General features: G+C 32.4%; 3 protein-coding genes and 1 long non-coding RNA gene across 19 annotated transcripts in view; 2 read left to right on the top strand and 2 right to left on the bottom strand.

The window, feature by feature from the left end:
* LOC122522335 (ryanodine receptor) overlaps positions 1-10,567 on the bottom strand; it is a 36,389-nt gene extending 25,822 nt beyond the window's left edge. For 9 of the 13 annotated variants that reach the window (XM_043643361.1, XM_043643369.1, XM_043643370.1 and 6 more), the window contains exons 1-11: positions 10,120-10,567; positions 8,349-8,938; positions 2,962-3,066; positions 2,738-2,836; positions 1,859-1,873; positions 1,285-1,362; positions 1,116-1,191; positions 912-1,024; positions 585-784; positions 308-490; positions 26-197 (exon numbers count right to left, since the gene is read on the bottom strand). In XM_043643361.1, coding sequence (XP_043499296.1) covers positions 26-197; positions 308-490; positions 585-784; positions 912-1,024; positions 1,116-1,191; positions 1,285-1,362; positions 1,859-1,873; positions 2,738-2,836; positions 2,962-3,066; positions 8,349-8,402 — 1,095 coding nt within the window. In that variant the 5' untranslated portion in view covers positions 8,403-8,938; positions 10,120-10,567. The remainder of the gene's footprint in view (positions 1-25; positions 198-307; positions 491-584; positions 785-911; positions 1,025-1,115; positions 1,192-1,284; positions 1,363-1,858; positions 1,874-2,737; positions 2,837-2,961; positions 3,067-8,348; positions 8,939-10,119) is intronic. The other 4 variants (XM_043643372.1, XM_043643367.1, XM_043643371.1 and 1 more) reach the window with 1 other exon arrangement.
* A 779-nt stretch (positions 10,568-11,346) lies between these two features.
* On the top strand, positions 11,347-12,529 carry LOC122522331 (ER membrane protein complex subunit 6). The gene is made up of 5 exons (XM_043643358.1): positions 11,347-11,523; positions 11,722-11,882; positions 11,965-12,057; positions 12,162-12,181; positions 12,262-12,529. The coding sequence occupies exons 1-5, from the start codon at positions 11,487-11,489 to the stop codon at positions 12,290-12,292; spliced, it is 342 nt and encodes a 113-aa protein (XP_043499293.1). The 5' UTR covers positions 11,347-11,486; the 3' UTR covers positions 12,293-12,529.
* A 34-nt stretch (positions 12,530-12,563) lies between these two features.
* LOC122522328 (excitatory amino acid transporter-like) lies at positions 12,564-16,187 on the bottom strand. Of its 4 annotated transcripts, XM_043643350.1 has the most exons (11): positions 16,093-16,185; positions 15,828-15,968; positions 15,430-15,676; positions 15,263-15,356; positions 14,831-15,029; positions 14,536-14,746; positions 14,173-14,454; positions 13,862-14,095; positions 13,595-13,789; positions 13,369-13,503; positions 12,564-13,275 (listed from the first exon to the last, which is right to left on the bottom strand). In XM_043643350.1, the coding sequence occupies exons 3-11, from the start codon at positions 15,510-15,512 to the stop codon at positions 13,068-13,070; spliced, it is 1,641 nt and encodes a 546-aa protein (XP_043499285.1). In that variant the 5' UTR covers positions 15,513-15,676; positions 15,828-15,968; positions 16,093-16,185; the 3' UTR covers positions 12,564-13,067. The 4 variants fall into 4 exon arrangements, with proteins under 4 accessions (XP_043499285.1, XP_043499286.1, XP_043499287.1 ...); XM_043643351.1 differs by lacking the exon at positions 15,828-15,968 and having other exon boundaries at positions 16,093-16,187; XM_043643352.1 differs by lacking the exon at positions 15,828-15,968 and having other exon boundaries at positions 15,969-16,162.
* Positions 16,188-16,435: 248 nt separating this feature from the next.
* On the top strand, positions 16,436-16,782 carry LOC122522333. Its single transcript, XR_006305030.1, has 2 exons — positions 16,436-16,558; positions 16,659-16,782. It is a non-coding gene; the product is annotated as an uncharacterized LOC122522333 (long non-coding RNA).
* The last annotated feature ends 571 nt before the right edge of the window (positions 16,783-17,353 follow it).

The following is a 17,353-nucleotide window of genomic DNA, read 5'->3' as shown; positions in this document are numbered from 1 at the left end:
ATCATGAATTAACATTTATTTATACCTTGTAAGAAACCCAGAGACAGGTTGTAGAGTGTTGCATAATAACCGTCGAGTCACCATATTTAATAATCGGCATTCCAATAACTTCTAAATCTTTATCCTCGAGTATTATTTTTTGATCATCCTTCTCTTGTCTCAGCCAGAATGTCGAAGTTTCTATCGTTGCTTCGTTTCTATAATTGATATATTATTATAAAGATAACATTTAGGTTAATGAAAATAAATAGAACGATGTTAAAAAAAAAATAATAAATTTGAAAAAAATGATGAAGAGAGTAATGACCTGTCCACCAAATATAATTCATTATTTTCTTTTACTGCAAGATATCGACCAGTTGTCAGATGTCTTATACGCATTGGATGCAACCAATTGATAAAACCACCTGCCCATTTTGTTCTAGCTAATTCCAACCTCCACAAGGATCTTGCTTGACTCATAACACTTCCTCCTTCGTATGTTACGATACTATAGATCAAATATTTGTCAAATAAATCATTATTACATTATATATAATTATATATCAATAATAAATGAGATAAAGGAGGAAGATATAAAATACTTTTGATTGGGTGACGTGCTCCATGTCGAAGGTATAGTAAGACACTCGTCGCCACCATGAAAAAATCTTAAAACGTCACCACCAAAAACGTATCCTACGTATTTCATTCTACTTATACCAGTACCATAAGGTTGTACCGACCAATGTGTCACGTGAAACGATGCGTTTACTACTGATAAATCATTTTCTTTCGTTGTGTGCTATAAAAATCATTTGAATTTGAAAATAATTATGATGTCAATTATACGTATTCATATTGATATTTTATGATTTAATTATTATAATAAAATGTTGAATATTATTTAAAAATATTAATATATCTCTTACCAAGTATCTTTCAGTGGCCACAGATACAAGAATTAGATCGTCACCTACTCGGACCTTTTCACCTTCAGATCTTTGTTTCGAAGCTGGATGTACTGTCCACCAACAAGCTTCGCCTGTAAAAAAAAGAACAATGTTCTATGTAATTCACCTATTTCTTAATGAATAATAATGAAATATAATAGATAATTGTTTTGTACGATTAACCTTGTGAATGTTGTTGTAAACCTACGTCAAATGCGAGTTTATCGTTCGATGAACTCGTTGACAGACATGCCAGGTACTGAAAAAAATAAAATTAATGAATATAATAAGAAAAAAGGTATGAATTATATATATTCTATTAAATGATAAATAAATTGTATTGTTAACGTACCATGTCGCTGTTTAGATGCCTCAAAAGTATGGCATTGCCATAAAGTAATGTTCTGTGTCCTGATCCGGTACCTTTTCCCTAAAGATATATAAATAAGGATATTTAATTGGTTTTTCAATTTGTTGATCGTACTTCGATCGTATCTATTATTTTCAGGCTTCTAAATGTGATGATAAGAGATGGCCATAAATACATTCACGTTAGACAAAATATAGTTAGCAGCTTACGATACATCATTTATCCTAAATATTTATGCGCACATGTATATACATATATGTATATATATATATTGCAATGTAATCATAATGTACATGTAAGTTATCGCATTATTAGTACACACAAGTATATGCAAAAGGAATATGCGTCGTGCAAGTAACGTTACGTTGAAGTTAATGAACAATTTTTCAATGTACGTAGGATATATGTAATTTGCGAATTTGCATTATATAATTAATTATATCTTGTGGCCAGCACATAAAAAATAACGCAAGCCGACGATAATCATTCAAAAAAAGAAACAAAAAATTACGAATCGTGAGAAAGAAGCCCTAGACCGATATGTAATTATACTTACTAAATTCTCTTGCTGCTGGAAAGAAAAGAAATACAAAGAATGATAAATGTTCTTGTAACTATTGTTTTTTTTTTCGGGGGGCGGGGGGGAATTCACATTTATTAAAAAAAAAAAAAGAGAAATAAATAAAGATCGTAAAGAGACAAATTTGTAATATATACGTTGATTCACAAGGTGATAATGATTTTTAGTAATGTTTTCGGGTGATACGTTCGTTTTTTAAAAGATGTGATATAAAAAAAGAAAGAAAACAACTGACGAGGGGCAGTGGGGGGGTGGACGGGGAAAAAAATAGCGATGACAATAATATGCATCATTATGCGATCATACGGACACTGGACACATGCTACAATTACTGAACAAAAAGGGATGTGCGTGCGGATGCATTAAGCTAATACCGACAACACGATGACGATTCGAAATCCTATTATTATATTACCGAAGAAGAAGAGGAAGAAAAAAAAACAAATTAAATAACAACCAAGAAACTTTCAACTAAAACTCTTCTAATCGTATATAAATAATTGTTGTTTTTTTCGTATAGGAAATGAACTCATATAGGAAATGAACAAGAAAAAAAAACAAACGTTGATCGTCTATCACATCTCTTACAAATGAACAGGTAACGACAGCACAGGGTAGCACATTTTTATGGCCGACTCCTATGCAAATTATAAACTTTGTAAACAAATGTTTTATTTATCGTAAATCGTATAATATTTGATCGTATTATTTTATAAATATAACAATTTTCTTTCGCGAATATAACGACTTGACCAAATTCCTAATGTAAAAATTAACGATCCAGTCGTTCGTTTAATGAAAATAATATATAATAAATAAGATAAAAAAAGAAAAAAAAAAGAATTAAAACGTTACCGTCTCGGAGCCAGCAGCCGTGACTAATTCCTGTAGGGCTCTCACCGAGAGAGCTTGTTCTATCACAAACACACATTGCGATAGATCTGGAGGAATATTCTGAAATTATAAAAGAAGAAAAAGAAGAAAATGTATAAAGATAAGTCAACAAAATTGAATTATTAACATTTTCTATTGTATCACTATGAAATTGTTAGCAATGTTAGTAAATGTGTGTCGGCTACCTTGTCTGCGATATTTTCGAGGAAACAGTGTCGATTGCCAAAACCTTCGGCTGCCAGGCAAACCCTCTCGCCTGTTGCTGTACAGGACAGACATACCATATCCTCCTGTAAATTATAATAAAAAGCAATATATATATATATATATTATACGGTTTATATTATATTATAATCAAAATTGTATCAATTAAAATTAATTATTGAATGATTGACTTAATTTTGCTCGTATCACCGTTCGTCGAAATGAAATTGCCGTTGCAATATAATTATTATGCATTGAGAATCATTACGTTGCAAATGTAAATTACATAGGTTGATCGTAATAAAACCCGTTGCATTATTTACAAGTATATGCATAGGTAAGAAATGAAAAAAATATAAAAAGGAGAGTCAGGGGGGGTTAGTGCTTTTCTTTTCTTTCCTTTTCATTTCATTTTATTTCTTTTTTATTCTTATTCTTTCGTCTTTTTTTTTGTACAAAACTCAAGCTATAACTTAGGCCTTTACGAAATAGTGAAATATAATGTTGGCCAAATAACAGAAGTTATAGTCGTCGTGCCAGAACCAAATTGGCCGGCCTTAAGAATGCAGAAACGGCCGCCTGCGCAAGAGCTCAAGAAAATACCTTCTTCCCTGAGCTTTTGATCGTTATCCACCGGAAAAAGTAAGCTCCGCCTCTTAAGTCGTAATAATATCGTAATAGTAATCTACGGCGTATTTGTGTACATATGCATACATACGTGGCAAATATGACTCACTGATTTTCTCAAATGAATAGGTGCGTTATTACGAATTTATTATGATCCCAAATTATTCCAAATTATTGCAAACATTCGTGTAACGAAACGATATAATTAATATTTACTACTTCGTTATATTGTCAATTGATCATTTTTTTTGTAAAATATATTTCCTTAAAATCAATCTAACTATATTGATAAATATACGTAAGCATATACGAAAAATAAGTGTTTAGTAAATTGAGATATTTAAATAAAAAGGAAAAAATAAGAGTGAATATGAATGTTTTATAAGAAAATTTGTAATCCAAAATATCTTATTTTAATTTTATCGAACGAATATAACAGCATTATTTATGGAAGTGTTTAAGGTTATTTAAAGGTCAACTTTAGCTTTTTTTTTTTTAATGAAAAATTATTATAATTTTTGTGACAATGTATTATTGTACGTAAAAATACGAACAATCTTCTCGTCTGAGAAAGATTTCTTTATCTAATCTCTACTTTTTACGATATTAAATATTATTTAGACAAAAAACTTAATGCAAATAAAAATATAGAGAGGATAAGTATTATTTTCTATGATAAAAAATATTATTTTAATAAATATTCGAAATGTCAGTCCTCAGTTTCGATATATACGTCTCAATACTCTTAATTAATGATTGATCGGTACGTGATAGAATATTCCTATCAATCTGTGGTATTATCATGTGGTACGATGACTATTCGGCGTATAATTTGTTTATTACGAGATAAATACCTGATTGAAATTACAACGGCTGCTTTATAGAACGTGATAATACGATATATATTATAAATTCGATCACACATGATTACGAGATTTAAATATTATACATTTTCTTATACTATTTCAAAAAGGAAAAAGCTTTATCAACACACATACCAACTATAGCAAAAGATTTTTATATTTGTTAAAATATTGACCAGGAGAGATATTTCAATTTAATGAAAAAATAAAGAATTATTTTCGTGATATATAAGTGTCACGATAAAGTTTACAAAACTCATCCTATATATTTATTTCCATGCTATACAATTTTCATCCTTATATTCATTTTTATTTGTATGTCAATCCGGAAACTTGTAGGTATATACATACATACATACATACATATATACATACAAACATACGTATACAATAACTAGCAACCCCATCTTTGTGGGACACGATAAACATATAAGGACTTAAGGGTTTATATATGGAAATAATGCAGTCCAGCGAAAGCTACAACATAATACATTTTATTATATTTTATCAACGGATTTTCAAGCTTGCGAAAATGTTACACGTTAACATTTAATTATTATATATATATAAATATATATTTACAAATTGATTAAATTATAATACTAGCTTTTAGAAGGAGAGAGAGAGAGAGAGAGAGAGAAAGAAGGAGGAATTAAGCATGGCAGATACTTCCGTCGTCTGCCTTTAAAAGAAAAACGATCGAAGCACCACCATTGTACTATAGGTCAAGGGTGCACCTTCCTTCAACAAAATAGATATCTCTCGCGCATTTTCATTTTCTTATCGTCGTTAAATATCATCCTCATCGTATTCTTATTTTTCTTACGCGAAATAACAACGAAAGTATTTTATCCCTTAACATATAAGCAACAAGTAGGATTCAAACATTACGTTCTAACATTTTCATTCGTAAAAATGAATTTAAAGTGATTTCATCGAATTTTTTTCGTGTTTTTACAAATTCTCTCTCTCTTACACGCACAAACACAAATCTCGTTTAAAAATAATCGATTTATTCGTATCGAGAAAAGAAAAAAAATGTTAAGATTGATTAGTATCAAAGTAATTTTAATTTATACCTCCTCTATATATAATAATTCATTTAATTTCGTTCTCGAATTGATTAAGCTTCGATCGAAACAATTGTTTACAATTTGTTTTATAGTGGAATGCAATTTTTTTTTTCTTCTATTTTTCTAATATTGAAACGAAGATACCGTTTTCTCACGTGACTATATTTTATAAAACTCCAATTGATTTTTAGCGTACGTGGAAAATCTTTAAACACATTTCAGTCGAGCATAATTTTAAAGAAAGTGTGTATATACGTGTTTACATATGTATATATGAACTTTAAAGCATTATTCGAACGTGATAGAATTATTGATATAATCGACTATATTCTATCTTCTTACTACATCGTTCAATTAAAATGACGATATTATTTCAATATTTACACTTTTATTTTTCTCTCTCTCTCTCTCTTTTTTCCGTTCTCTTCTTCGTTTAAAAAAAGAAAGATCGATAAATCAAGATCGATCAGATCGATTTATAATCGATCGATTAACAACACGTCGAACGATCTCGATCAATTAATCAAACAAAATAATTCGTTCTAAACTTCAGATGTTTTCCGTCAAAATGACATATCAACAAATTTTCGGTATTACGTTAAATTATTAAGTACAATTAGATATTATCATTAGTATTAATAAAAATGGAAAACGAAAATAATCTTTACCAAGGTGACAGTGACAGGTGAGAGAGACGTTTTTCCTTTTTTTTTATCTGTTCTTGTTAGTAAGTAAATTTAATATAAAAAATCGTACTCTCCCCTCTCCCCCCCCTACGCACGTACATATATATATATATAAAATAACGTATGCATGTCCGCATACAACTTGTTTCACGACGACCTAGGACCTTTACGTTTGGAATACTAATTAAGTTTAATATTTAGACCGTAGATCATTATGCGACGATTATTTTCTAACCGAGTTATTTGATCAGACAATTTGACGATGCTCGAAAAGAAAGTCACGTCCCTTTTTCTATATAAAAATATATAAATATAAAAATATATATAACACGAGAGAGTAACTACGACTGAATTGTGATAACTATAGTTTGTTTTTCTTTCTTTTTTCTCTCTCTCTCTCTCTTTCCTTTTCTTTTTTAATTCGGTCTAACGTACCATGAGAATTTTTTTGACTCGACAAAGATAAATTTTTTCGAGCGTTACGCTGAACTATATCTATCTATTATATCTACCTACCTATCTACCTACCTACCTACCTACCCTTGTTTACATCGCGTTGGATAAGTAAATAATTCATCGCCTCTAACGTCGTGATATGTAAGCACGTGTGCTGCATCAATAATTATCCGTGCTATATAACATTCGTATAATAACGCGAATTAACAAGATTTTTCTGTTTTTTATTTTTTTTTCTTTACGACACACGTTGAACATCAAATTAATCAATAATAATCAAATTAATCAGTATCAAATTAATAATAATAATAATAACAACAACAACAACGAGAAAACGATATAATGCAAGTTTTTATTTTGACAGGCACGACATGGAGAATGATTTACGAAAGCAAAGGATTAACGATGAAGAAAAACCTATCGTCGAAAAACACAGGCATCGCAGTGGTAGCAGATCGTCTAGAAAAAAATGTCGATGCAAATCGAAAAGACGAAGACGAAGATTAATATTATCTCGTAATCCTTTCATCATTTTTTATCTGGAAATGTATTTCAAATCACCGGGTAAACGAGTAACGGAAGTGGCTCGCGAGGCCGGTAAAAGATGGTGTTGCTTGGCTGATGAAAAAAAGCGAAAGTATATAAGGCTCGCGAGAAAATTGCAATGTAGAAAACGTTGAATGCTAAAGTGCTAAAGCGACAAAAAAAAATAAAGAAATAAAACGACCAAAAAGATCTACGAAACCTTCTGATCTTTACCGAGGAACGTGATGAAACGAAGGGAATAATAATGGATACAAAAAAAAATTCTACACGTATATGATAATTCAACTCTTCCGTGGTAAAAGATTTCGTATTTTATTCGAAAATTTTACTTCTCCACTTAACGCATATAATACATCCAATTGTAATAATAGCATCATAAATAATATATCACGTATATATGTATATTCGTATATATTTGTGCTTCTTATATGTGTTTGTGTGAATGAATCAGAGAAAAGAAAGTAGGTACGTTCACAAATAAAATGTAACACAAGCGCGCAGAGAAACATGCGTGTACGTATCCTTCGGAACGTTCAAGGAGCTCGTAGCTGGAAAAGCTCAAGGTCGGCGATTTGTCCGACGAATACCGTGCGATCGCATGGTGTTTACGAGGGAAACGAGGTCAAGGTCGTTTAGCATGGAGAGCTTTAAGTGCTTCCATGATTCAATAAGTCCACCCTTTCATCGAGAAACTCGCTTTCATCGCTAGACTCTAACTCGATTTATTCTATCGAATGAAATTGAGAAACTATGGGTGATTGATAAAGTCCCACCCCTTGAGATTTTTTTTCTTTCAATCAAAATAAAATTCAATCGTAATTGTGTGTCTCGTATTAAAATCTATATTTGTCAAATATAAAATCTATATTTGTTATTTATACTTAATCCACAAATTAAACCAATCTCGTTTAAATTTTACTTGGAAAAAATATAACGGTAATTAGAAAAATATAATCTGATATTATTTGTTTACAATGCAACAACAACGTCGATAAACGTTTCACGACGATTGAAAAGAAACTAAAGAACGAAGGTTTATGAAAAAATGAGGATGTACGAGCAAAAAGTGTATTTAATCGTATTAAAGGGATTAATCAGAGGGAGGAAAAAAACTCACCGTACGAAGGAATGATACGTCGTCCTGTTCGGAGCCACCTTCGCTGTCAGCCATACCGGCGACGACCCAGCTTTCACGAGATCGTCACACAACAACGAGAAAGATCTTCGTTTCTTCCTCCTCGACGTACGCAAGCTCGTGCTCGCAAGCTACCTGCTCGCAAGCTCGTGCTCACAGCTCGTCCAAAGGGAAAGTGGTGGCCCTTCTTAACGTCGCTTCGTTAAAAACACGCACGCTTATCACATTCGAGCATGATCTTCCCTTCCTCTTCCTCTTCCTCTTCCTCCTCTTCCTCTTCCTCTTCCTCTTCTTCCACTTCTTGCTTTTTCCAGAGCTTTAACTCCAAGCTAAACAAATTTTGCACTGGACAACAATTGAGTTACACAAAGAAAACAAAGATCACACCGACTACGACGACTACGCGATGGTGATGACGATGACTGGTGGACGAGAGGGTGCAAGAACGAACCAGGGATAAAAAGGCCGAGAACGGCGACCTTTTCGTCAGGCACACCGATCGAAATGACGACGATCACCGACTGGATGCTCGCTGTCCTGGAGGGCCAAAACGCTCTACCGCCGATGAAATCCTACGCATGCGTTTAAACGCTAAACAAATTCCGCATGCTCGACGTTTATACGAGGCTCCACCTCTTAATAAAAACAAGCAACATTTTCACATTTTCCCTTATCAATCCCCTTTCTCTCTTTTCCCGTTTAAATTTACACGATTTTTTTTCTAGATTTTTCAAAGGATGATCCACGAACGGTAAGATACTACGAGTATATTTTTGAATTATTGTTAAAAGTTTCCTAATCCTATGTGTCGTACAATAGATTGGTAGATGATATACTGATCACCCCATATCATTTACCGATCATCAAAATTATGTATATCTTAAATTGTATTATTCTTAAAACAATCGTTAAATGTGTGTGTAACGAGTATTTATTTCTTTAATCAAATTTAAATTGACATCGGTTAAAAACGTAACTGATTCACAAAATGAAAAAGAGAAGGGAATAGACGAGGGTAATAGGTGCAAGTCGATGAACATATCGCACCAGTCTCATTCTCGAACCTATTTCCAGCAACGAAACCAAAATAGTCATGTCCATATGTCTCCTAATGAGTTATGTACGTTATCTATGTATGTATGTGTGTGCCTCTCTCTCTCTCTCTCTCTCTCAATCGTTCCAATTACATTTCGAATTAACAAGAATAACATCGATCGTAGGTTAAGGTTAATGCAATTTCCTAAATGAATCAGAGTATACAGATTAATTTCCTCTCTCCTTGTAATTTTATTCGAAATTCGCGCAATTTTATTCGAATAGAAAATATCGAGGAAATCGAGAAGGAAAAAAAAGAAAAAGAAGAAAAGAATCGTCTCGTTTAAATAATACACTCGAAAGAATAGTTATTTTCATTCATTTTCGAGGTAAAGGTCTTTGGCACGCACATACGTTACCCGGCCGGAGAAAATTAAAGCAATTTATGTTACACATAGGACATTAACAGGATCATCCAATAAAACGAAATATTACTACCTCGTGAAATTGGTTGCAATGTTTAATAGTGTACTGCATTACGTTGAACGAAATTAATGATATTAATTAATAAAGATTACTTTAACAAATCAATTTACCTGTTTACCCTTTATTTAAAACACGAATCAGAAAAACGCGTAATGATAATAAGATCTTACGTATGTGCATCCACATTCATACGTGCTATGAAGATATAAAACCACAAAAGAAATTAACTTACGATGAATAGAAATTCGATGAGTTACACAACGAAATAAAATATCGTCGAAGTCGTGGAAGATCGAAAAAAAAAAAAGAAAGAGAAAAAAATGATAAATATCAAGAAGACGTCATATTCGTTTAATATCGTCGAAATTCACCATCGGGGTGTAAAACACACCTACCCCGACGAGGCACTAATATTTTTTCCCGCGATCTTCTCTTACACCTTAATTATTTCAAATTAAAACAATTCGAGCGATGATTTACCGATCTTTTTTTTTTTATTTTTCGAAAATCAAAGTCGTTCGGTTGGGATCGATCGTGGTCGACGAACTCGCGCGATTCGATTCTCTTTTCCTTTTTCTCGATGGACGAGAGAAAAAGCCGAGGGAAAAAAAAACCGTCGAAGCTTGAAGAACCTCTGGTGGAACACAAATATCGTGGCGGAGTAAAGAGAAAGAAGAAGAAGAAGAAGAAGAAGAAAGAGTAAGAGAGAGAGAGAGAGAGAGAGTTGAGAGCGGGTCTCTTTAGCTATTTTTGTCTTCGAGCCACAAGCCACCCCGCTTTAGCCCCCTCGTATCGAATCCCAACGACCAATCTCTTCTTCTCTCTACGAAAAGATTTGCTAAAGACGAAAGCGTCGTTCTCTCTTCGGCGCCATCGTCTTCTACATTTTTCTTCGTCCTTCTCTTAGCGTGACCCTGAACGTCGTTCAAGAAATTAGAACGATTTCAAAATCTAACTTACTATCTTTTTAACTTATACTTCTCTACAATGATGATTTTTCTCTTTAATCATCGTTATAACGTGTCTATTACGTTTCTTACTTTCTATTATTTCGTTTTCTCGAGAAATTTGTTTTTTATCATTTTTCTCGATGAAAAAGAAAATACTTCAAATCTGTTGTAATCTCTTGATTTTATTCAAATGCAGAAAATAAATAATCTAATGTCCGAAATAAATCGATAAATTTTTTCTATTCGGAATAATGTTTTGTAAGAAATCATAATTAGTAACCAATGTGTACTGTTAATATTGCACAAATATATTTTTAGCATTTAATGATATTATTGTTATTTTCTTTATATTCAAAGTATTAATACGTTTATTAATATATTGAATAATTTGAACTATAAACCATTGAAAATTCTAGAATTTCTATATCGTATTTATTTAACATAGATCATATGTCAATTTATTTTCAATTCTCGAATTAACCAATAAGAAAGCAGACATATCGCGCGCTCTCACTGTAACTACTGTAACTTGTTTTATTACGAGAACAACCTGAAACTGTCTTCGTAAAATTAAGACAAGTAATACATATATCGAAATATTTTGTTTACTCATTATAAATTTGTTATACGATTGAAATATTACGCTGACATGTTGGGAAAAATTAAAACAAAACAAGAAAAAGGAGGTTAGGTATTCATATTATTATTCTTAATATAATAAATCTATATCTTTTGACGTGTAAAGTAAGTTAGAGGTTATGTTCTCTATGATACAGTTTAAATGTCCTGATCATAACATCATTTAACATTTTTTTAAACTGTGAAATATGAATAAATCCGTTGAATAGTATATGTAAGAATAATATTTTTAAATTATTTTACAGAAATTATTGCATACAGTGAGGCAGCCGTTATGAACAATGCTGCTGTTGTTGAATACTGTAGAATATCTATGGCAGCGTTATCAGGAGGCACTGCTGGATTATTAGGTTTAACTGGATTATATGGTTTTGGTTTCTATATCTTTGCAGTCTTTGGATTATGGGTAATATTTAACATAAATTATATTCTCTCTGTATGTCATGAATATTGTGTTCACGTTACTTATTCAATAAATTATTTCGCAGGCAATGTTACTCTTAAAGGCTGGTGGACAATGGAAAAAATATTTTATTAGTAGAAGAAATCTTTTAACTAGTGGATTTTTTGGTGGACTTTTTGTATCCTTTGCTATTTGAAAACATAACATCTATACATATTTACAATTCATATTTTCCTTAATAGAACTTCTATCGCAATTGCTGATTTGAATTCTAAATATTAGACATACGTATTATTTTGGACGTATCCTTTCATAATTTATAAATGATTATTTATCCTAATATTTCTTTATATGAACTTATTTTCCTTAAATTAAATTAAAGTTTCTTATACGGTATGGTTCACGTGTACTGAGAAAAAAAGATATATTAAATATACATATTTTATAATGAAACAATTGAACAATATGATCCATCATCAAAAATAATATATGTACATAGCCAAGTTAGAAGTATTGCTAAAAGCATGAACAAAGTATTTGCGTGACAAATGGTCAACTTTGGCACTTGTATAAAACGAATTTGTAACTGGGATACATTTATAAAGTAATAACATTGATTTACTTCACATTCCACATTAAAATAATGAAAAGTTTTACAAAGAAGAAAAAAAGTAGAGAGAATTACAGTAAGATGTAATCAAATATTTATTTATCCTGTAGTGCACATAAAATAAATGATAATTGTTTTGTATGTAAAGCCAATTCTTAATCTCAGTCAAAGACCAAAAGACAAATTATAGTTAGAATTATTTAACATATCCAAAGATTATATTAAGTTTTAATGTGATTCAATATATAATCGTTTGAAGAAGTAATGAAAAAGAGAAAACGTAAAATTTTAATAAAAATGTTCTATGGTTACATTTTTTATCTAAACAAAAATCTTGTAGTTTACTTCATTGCTTACACCGGCAATAAAAGATACTAAAATTATACACAAATGATAGCAGAGAATGTTTTATTGTAGCAATGGAAAGGAAAGCGATGGAAGATATAATAAAATCAGTTAATTATGTACATTATGAATGTACATATCTCGATTTTACAGCAATGCCTATATATATTAGTATATAGACGAACACGTATTTGGAAAAGAAAAAATCTCCATAAAAGAAAAAGATGTCTTTTTCAAATTTTGGTCTCGGAAATTTGTTGATCTTCCGATACAATTTCTTCTTGACACTTATCAGTTATATCTTCTAACGGTGAACCTGTTTCAAGTCCTTCCAACTTTCTTTCTTCGTCCATTTTCTCGAGCTCTGCTTTGCTTAGATGATAAACTATACCCGCTCCGTATCCATCACCTAATACATTGATAGAAGTTCGGATCCGATCTCTGAAAGTACGTGAAATAAGTATGTAATAAAACGAAAAAATTTGTATCACTCAGAAATTTGATAAACATTAGAAGAATGTATAAGTAACTTACAATATCCAATCTACAGCAAAAAGTAAAGAAATATCGTCGACAGGTAAATTAAGGGCTGTCAATACCAACAACATGGTAATCAATGCAGCACTTGGTATACTTGCCGCTCCTATGCTAGCTAAGGTAGCCGTCAAACTGCAAATAATAATAATAAATATATATATAGGAGTGAATGTTTTTAAACGAAAATATATGAATCAAAGAAATATTGTCATAGATTTTTCACCTGACTGTTATAACTTCGCCAACACCCAACGGTCGTCCGTTCATCTGTGCAATGAATATCGCAGCTACAGCTTCATAAAGTGCAGTTCCATCCATATTTACGGTAGCTCCTACCGATACAACGAACCGTGTAATACGTGAATCAATCTTGTTGTTTTCTTCGAGACATCGGAATGTAATTGGTAAAGTAGCAGCACTAAAAGTCAAGAAATTACATTATTTTGGATCTATTAATGTTCCATACTAATCGATTCATAATTTCTCTTACCTCGATGCAGTTCCCAAAGCCGTAACCCATGCTTGCATCATACCCGCGAAAAAAATAGCAGGATTTTTGCGAGTTAATGCCCAAAAGATCGTTGGTAACGTAATTATCGCGTGTATTGATAAACCCAATATAACGGTAATCATATACAATCCCAACATTTGTGCAGTGGCAGCGAGATTTACGATAGACATAATTTTTCCTGCTATTAAACACATTATTCCAAACGGAGAGAACCTGAATAAAAGAAAAGAAATAAAACGAATCAATATTTTAAATATTTAAACGTTTGAGAAAGTTTTCATCTTGCTCACCAGACAATAATAATACCGACGAACTTCATAACGATTTCGTTGAGAATGGCAAAGAAATCAATCATAAGTTTTCCTTTTGATCCTAATTGTCCTGCGATAACACCGAAAGTTATACAAAATATGATCATACCCATGACATTTGTACCATCCCTGTATACCAATATCGGTTCCGAAACATGATGGCTCTGATTCGTGCTTCCAACCACCATTACTTTTTTCTTTACGTACGAAGTTTGAACCTGTTGGAAGCAGGCTTGGACCAGATTTTCTGGTACCATGTTTCTACATATCGAATTGATAGAATAACAACGTCAAGGTATCTTATTTTGGCATTTTTGATAACAATGACCGTAATAGTTCTACCTGACGATATCCAGTAAGGCATCGAGAGTCGAAACTTTAGTATCTTCCGATGACGGCAAAATGATAACGTTTTTGATCCTCGGGTCACCAGGATGTATGATCAAAACCATAGCGATACCAACGACAGCAGCAAGAATAGTTGTGACGGTGTAATACGCGAGAGCCCTGAAACCAATTCTCCCAGAACTTCTGACGTCTAGCTGAGCCATTGCTAGAAAAAAAAATTAAAAAATGTGAAAAGATGTTTTCTTCAAATGTTGACAGTAATGTTTTGACAATAATCTATTATAATTACCCGTTATAAGGGACGAAGTAATGAGTGGCAGAACAAACATTTTTAGTAGACGCATGAGAATCTCTCCTGGAAAACTGACGAGCATTATTGACTGGGGTGATAGATCGAGCAATCGACCTAAAAATCCAAGACCCAAGCCGACGAGAACCGCGACGATAGTTAAGACGAGGAGCATGTTTTCAGCCATCCAATCAACCACCTACACCAACGATTAAATGTTACTTCAAGTAGTTCTACAGGAAAATACTGTTTTAATAAATTAACCAATAAGTTCATCTTCGTTATATATAAACGTCAGGAATTCGTTTACCTTTCTTTCGAATAATTGTTATAGTTAATTCGACGAAGATAAGAACTTATTTTGTACAAAGTATAAAGGCCATTTGAGACGAATACATGTTTATATTTTTATATCCAATTTCGATTACCAACCGCCTGTAATCTATCGAGAGGTGTGACCTCAACTCGCTTTTTGCTTTCAATCTCGCTCTCGGACGGCATCTTCTCGATCTGCTCGGTTTCCGACCTACAAGATTTTCTTAAGTAGATAACAATTTGTTATATAATTGATATTACAACTTGTGAGAAGTATTTTTTACGTATGGCTCTCTTTTGCCGGTGGCACGGAAGATCCGCGCAAGACCGCAACGGCACCAGACAATCTCTGTCCCAGCGACATCATTTAAATCTTCAAGGTGCACTGCTTCAGGAATCCTTCGGCTTTCCTTCTCTGGATACCAGGAACGTTAATGAGGATTTTTATCGATGTCATCCCGCTTCTTGCATCGCTGTAACACGTTCTTTGAAAACGATCACGATCGTTTTCCCTTTAGCCAGAATCAACAACTGCAATTACGCATAATACGCATAATTAGTCGTAAGATTTAATTGTTCAAATTTTTTTTCTTTCTTTTCTTTTCTTTTCAAGTATTTCATTAAATAGTTATTCCTTTTATAGATCCAACGACACTTTTATATTTTCACCAAATAAAGTTACCTAAAAATAATTAAGAAGAAAGACGGTCCAATAGAGACAGTCTTTCGTCTCGGAACACACGTAATATTCTTTTACAATCCTCTTCTATGATCGTACTTATAGTTAGTTCGCATCGTTTAACTGACGGAAGATGATCCGCACCTTTAACAAGATCGTCAAGATCGAAACGTCGTCGACTATGCACAGCTGCAGATTCACTGCACCGCTGTGCGTTAGATTCGATAACATTCAACGAAATGACATATATTGTCTCGCGGATACGTACATGGGCCTTTTACGCACGATGAACTGCGAACTGAGAAGCTTATGACAGAAATCCTGTGGTTTCGCTAGATATCTCTACGTTGAGATCTACAATCAGGCAGATAATGTGTCCCATCCAGGAAGCCGATTAGAGCACAGGAGAGGACAGAGGAGAAGGTATCCAGAGGGGGACGAGGGGGGGAGTCAGAGAAGAACAGAGAGGGGGTGATGTTCACAGGAAGAAGGCACTCATGAGTGCGGGTCACACGGCACCGAATGAACCGAAGGGAGCAAATGCGACTGCGTTTCGGTTGATATAAAACAAAATATTTATATATATATATATATACAAATTTGTAAAACTTTTTAAATTATTATGCTTATTAATGAAACCTATTATTGCACAAGATTTAACAACGTTCCAACAAGTTGCTCGCTCTTTAAAAAGAGCTTTTCATACGCGAGGACAAATATCATGATAAAAGCGAGTAAATATATCTTAATTGAAATACAATTGAATGAAAAACGCAGCTGAAATTACGAGCGTTCAAAAACACGCAGTATTATTAACATTAACCCTCTTTCAAGGCTCAAATGCGCCTGAACAATGGCAGTAGTCAAAGCGAGATGAGAAATCACCCACACACGTACGTAATTACGATAATGGTCGCGACACAAATGCTCGTCACAATAAATAAGCATCGTAAAATAAGATTTTTCTTTGTTTTTTCTTTTTTCTATACCAAAGAATCAAAGAATCGAAAATGTTATTTTTCTTATTTTTTGGCACAAAATTGTATTATAATAAATAAGTTAATTCATCGTGAATTCTTATAATGTAAATATCTTTTACGATATAAAAAGATGAAGAAAAAATTATTAAGATTACTTAAAATAGATACACGAATCTATTCGATTGACTATTCTTTCAAACAAAATAATTATTTTTGATTTACATTCCAATTTCACTAACCGACGATATTAATACGAATGCTAAAAATTCTATATGCGATTATTTTTGACATATATAGGATGTAACCGTTTATAAGACCCCTTCGTATATCCGTTGGGAAGTAATCTAATTCCTCTAGTAATGACGACTATGGGTGACTATATATAGACCAGGAATAGAGTTCACAGTAGATTATGCAGTAAGTGTAATGCTTTGACATATGAATTTTGCTTTCGTCATATTTTATCTATTACATTATAATAAAAATTATAATCTTATAAAGATAAAAGACCTTTTTTTTTTGTCGAGAAGAAAATCATCATTAATATTT

Source organism: Polistes fuscatus, unplaced genomic scaffold (genome assembly GCF_010416935.1).
Source record: "Polistes fuscatus isolate 324 unplaced genomic scaffold, CU_Pfus_HIC Scaffold5, whole genome shotgun sequence".
Lineage (NCBI taxonomy): Eukaryota > Metazoa > Arthropoda > Insecta > Hymenoptera > Vespidae > Polistes > Polistes fuscatus.
Note: the sequence above shows the minus strand (reverse complement) of the source record. Positions and strands in the feature narration are given on the sequence as shown.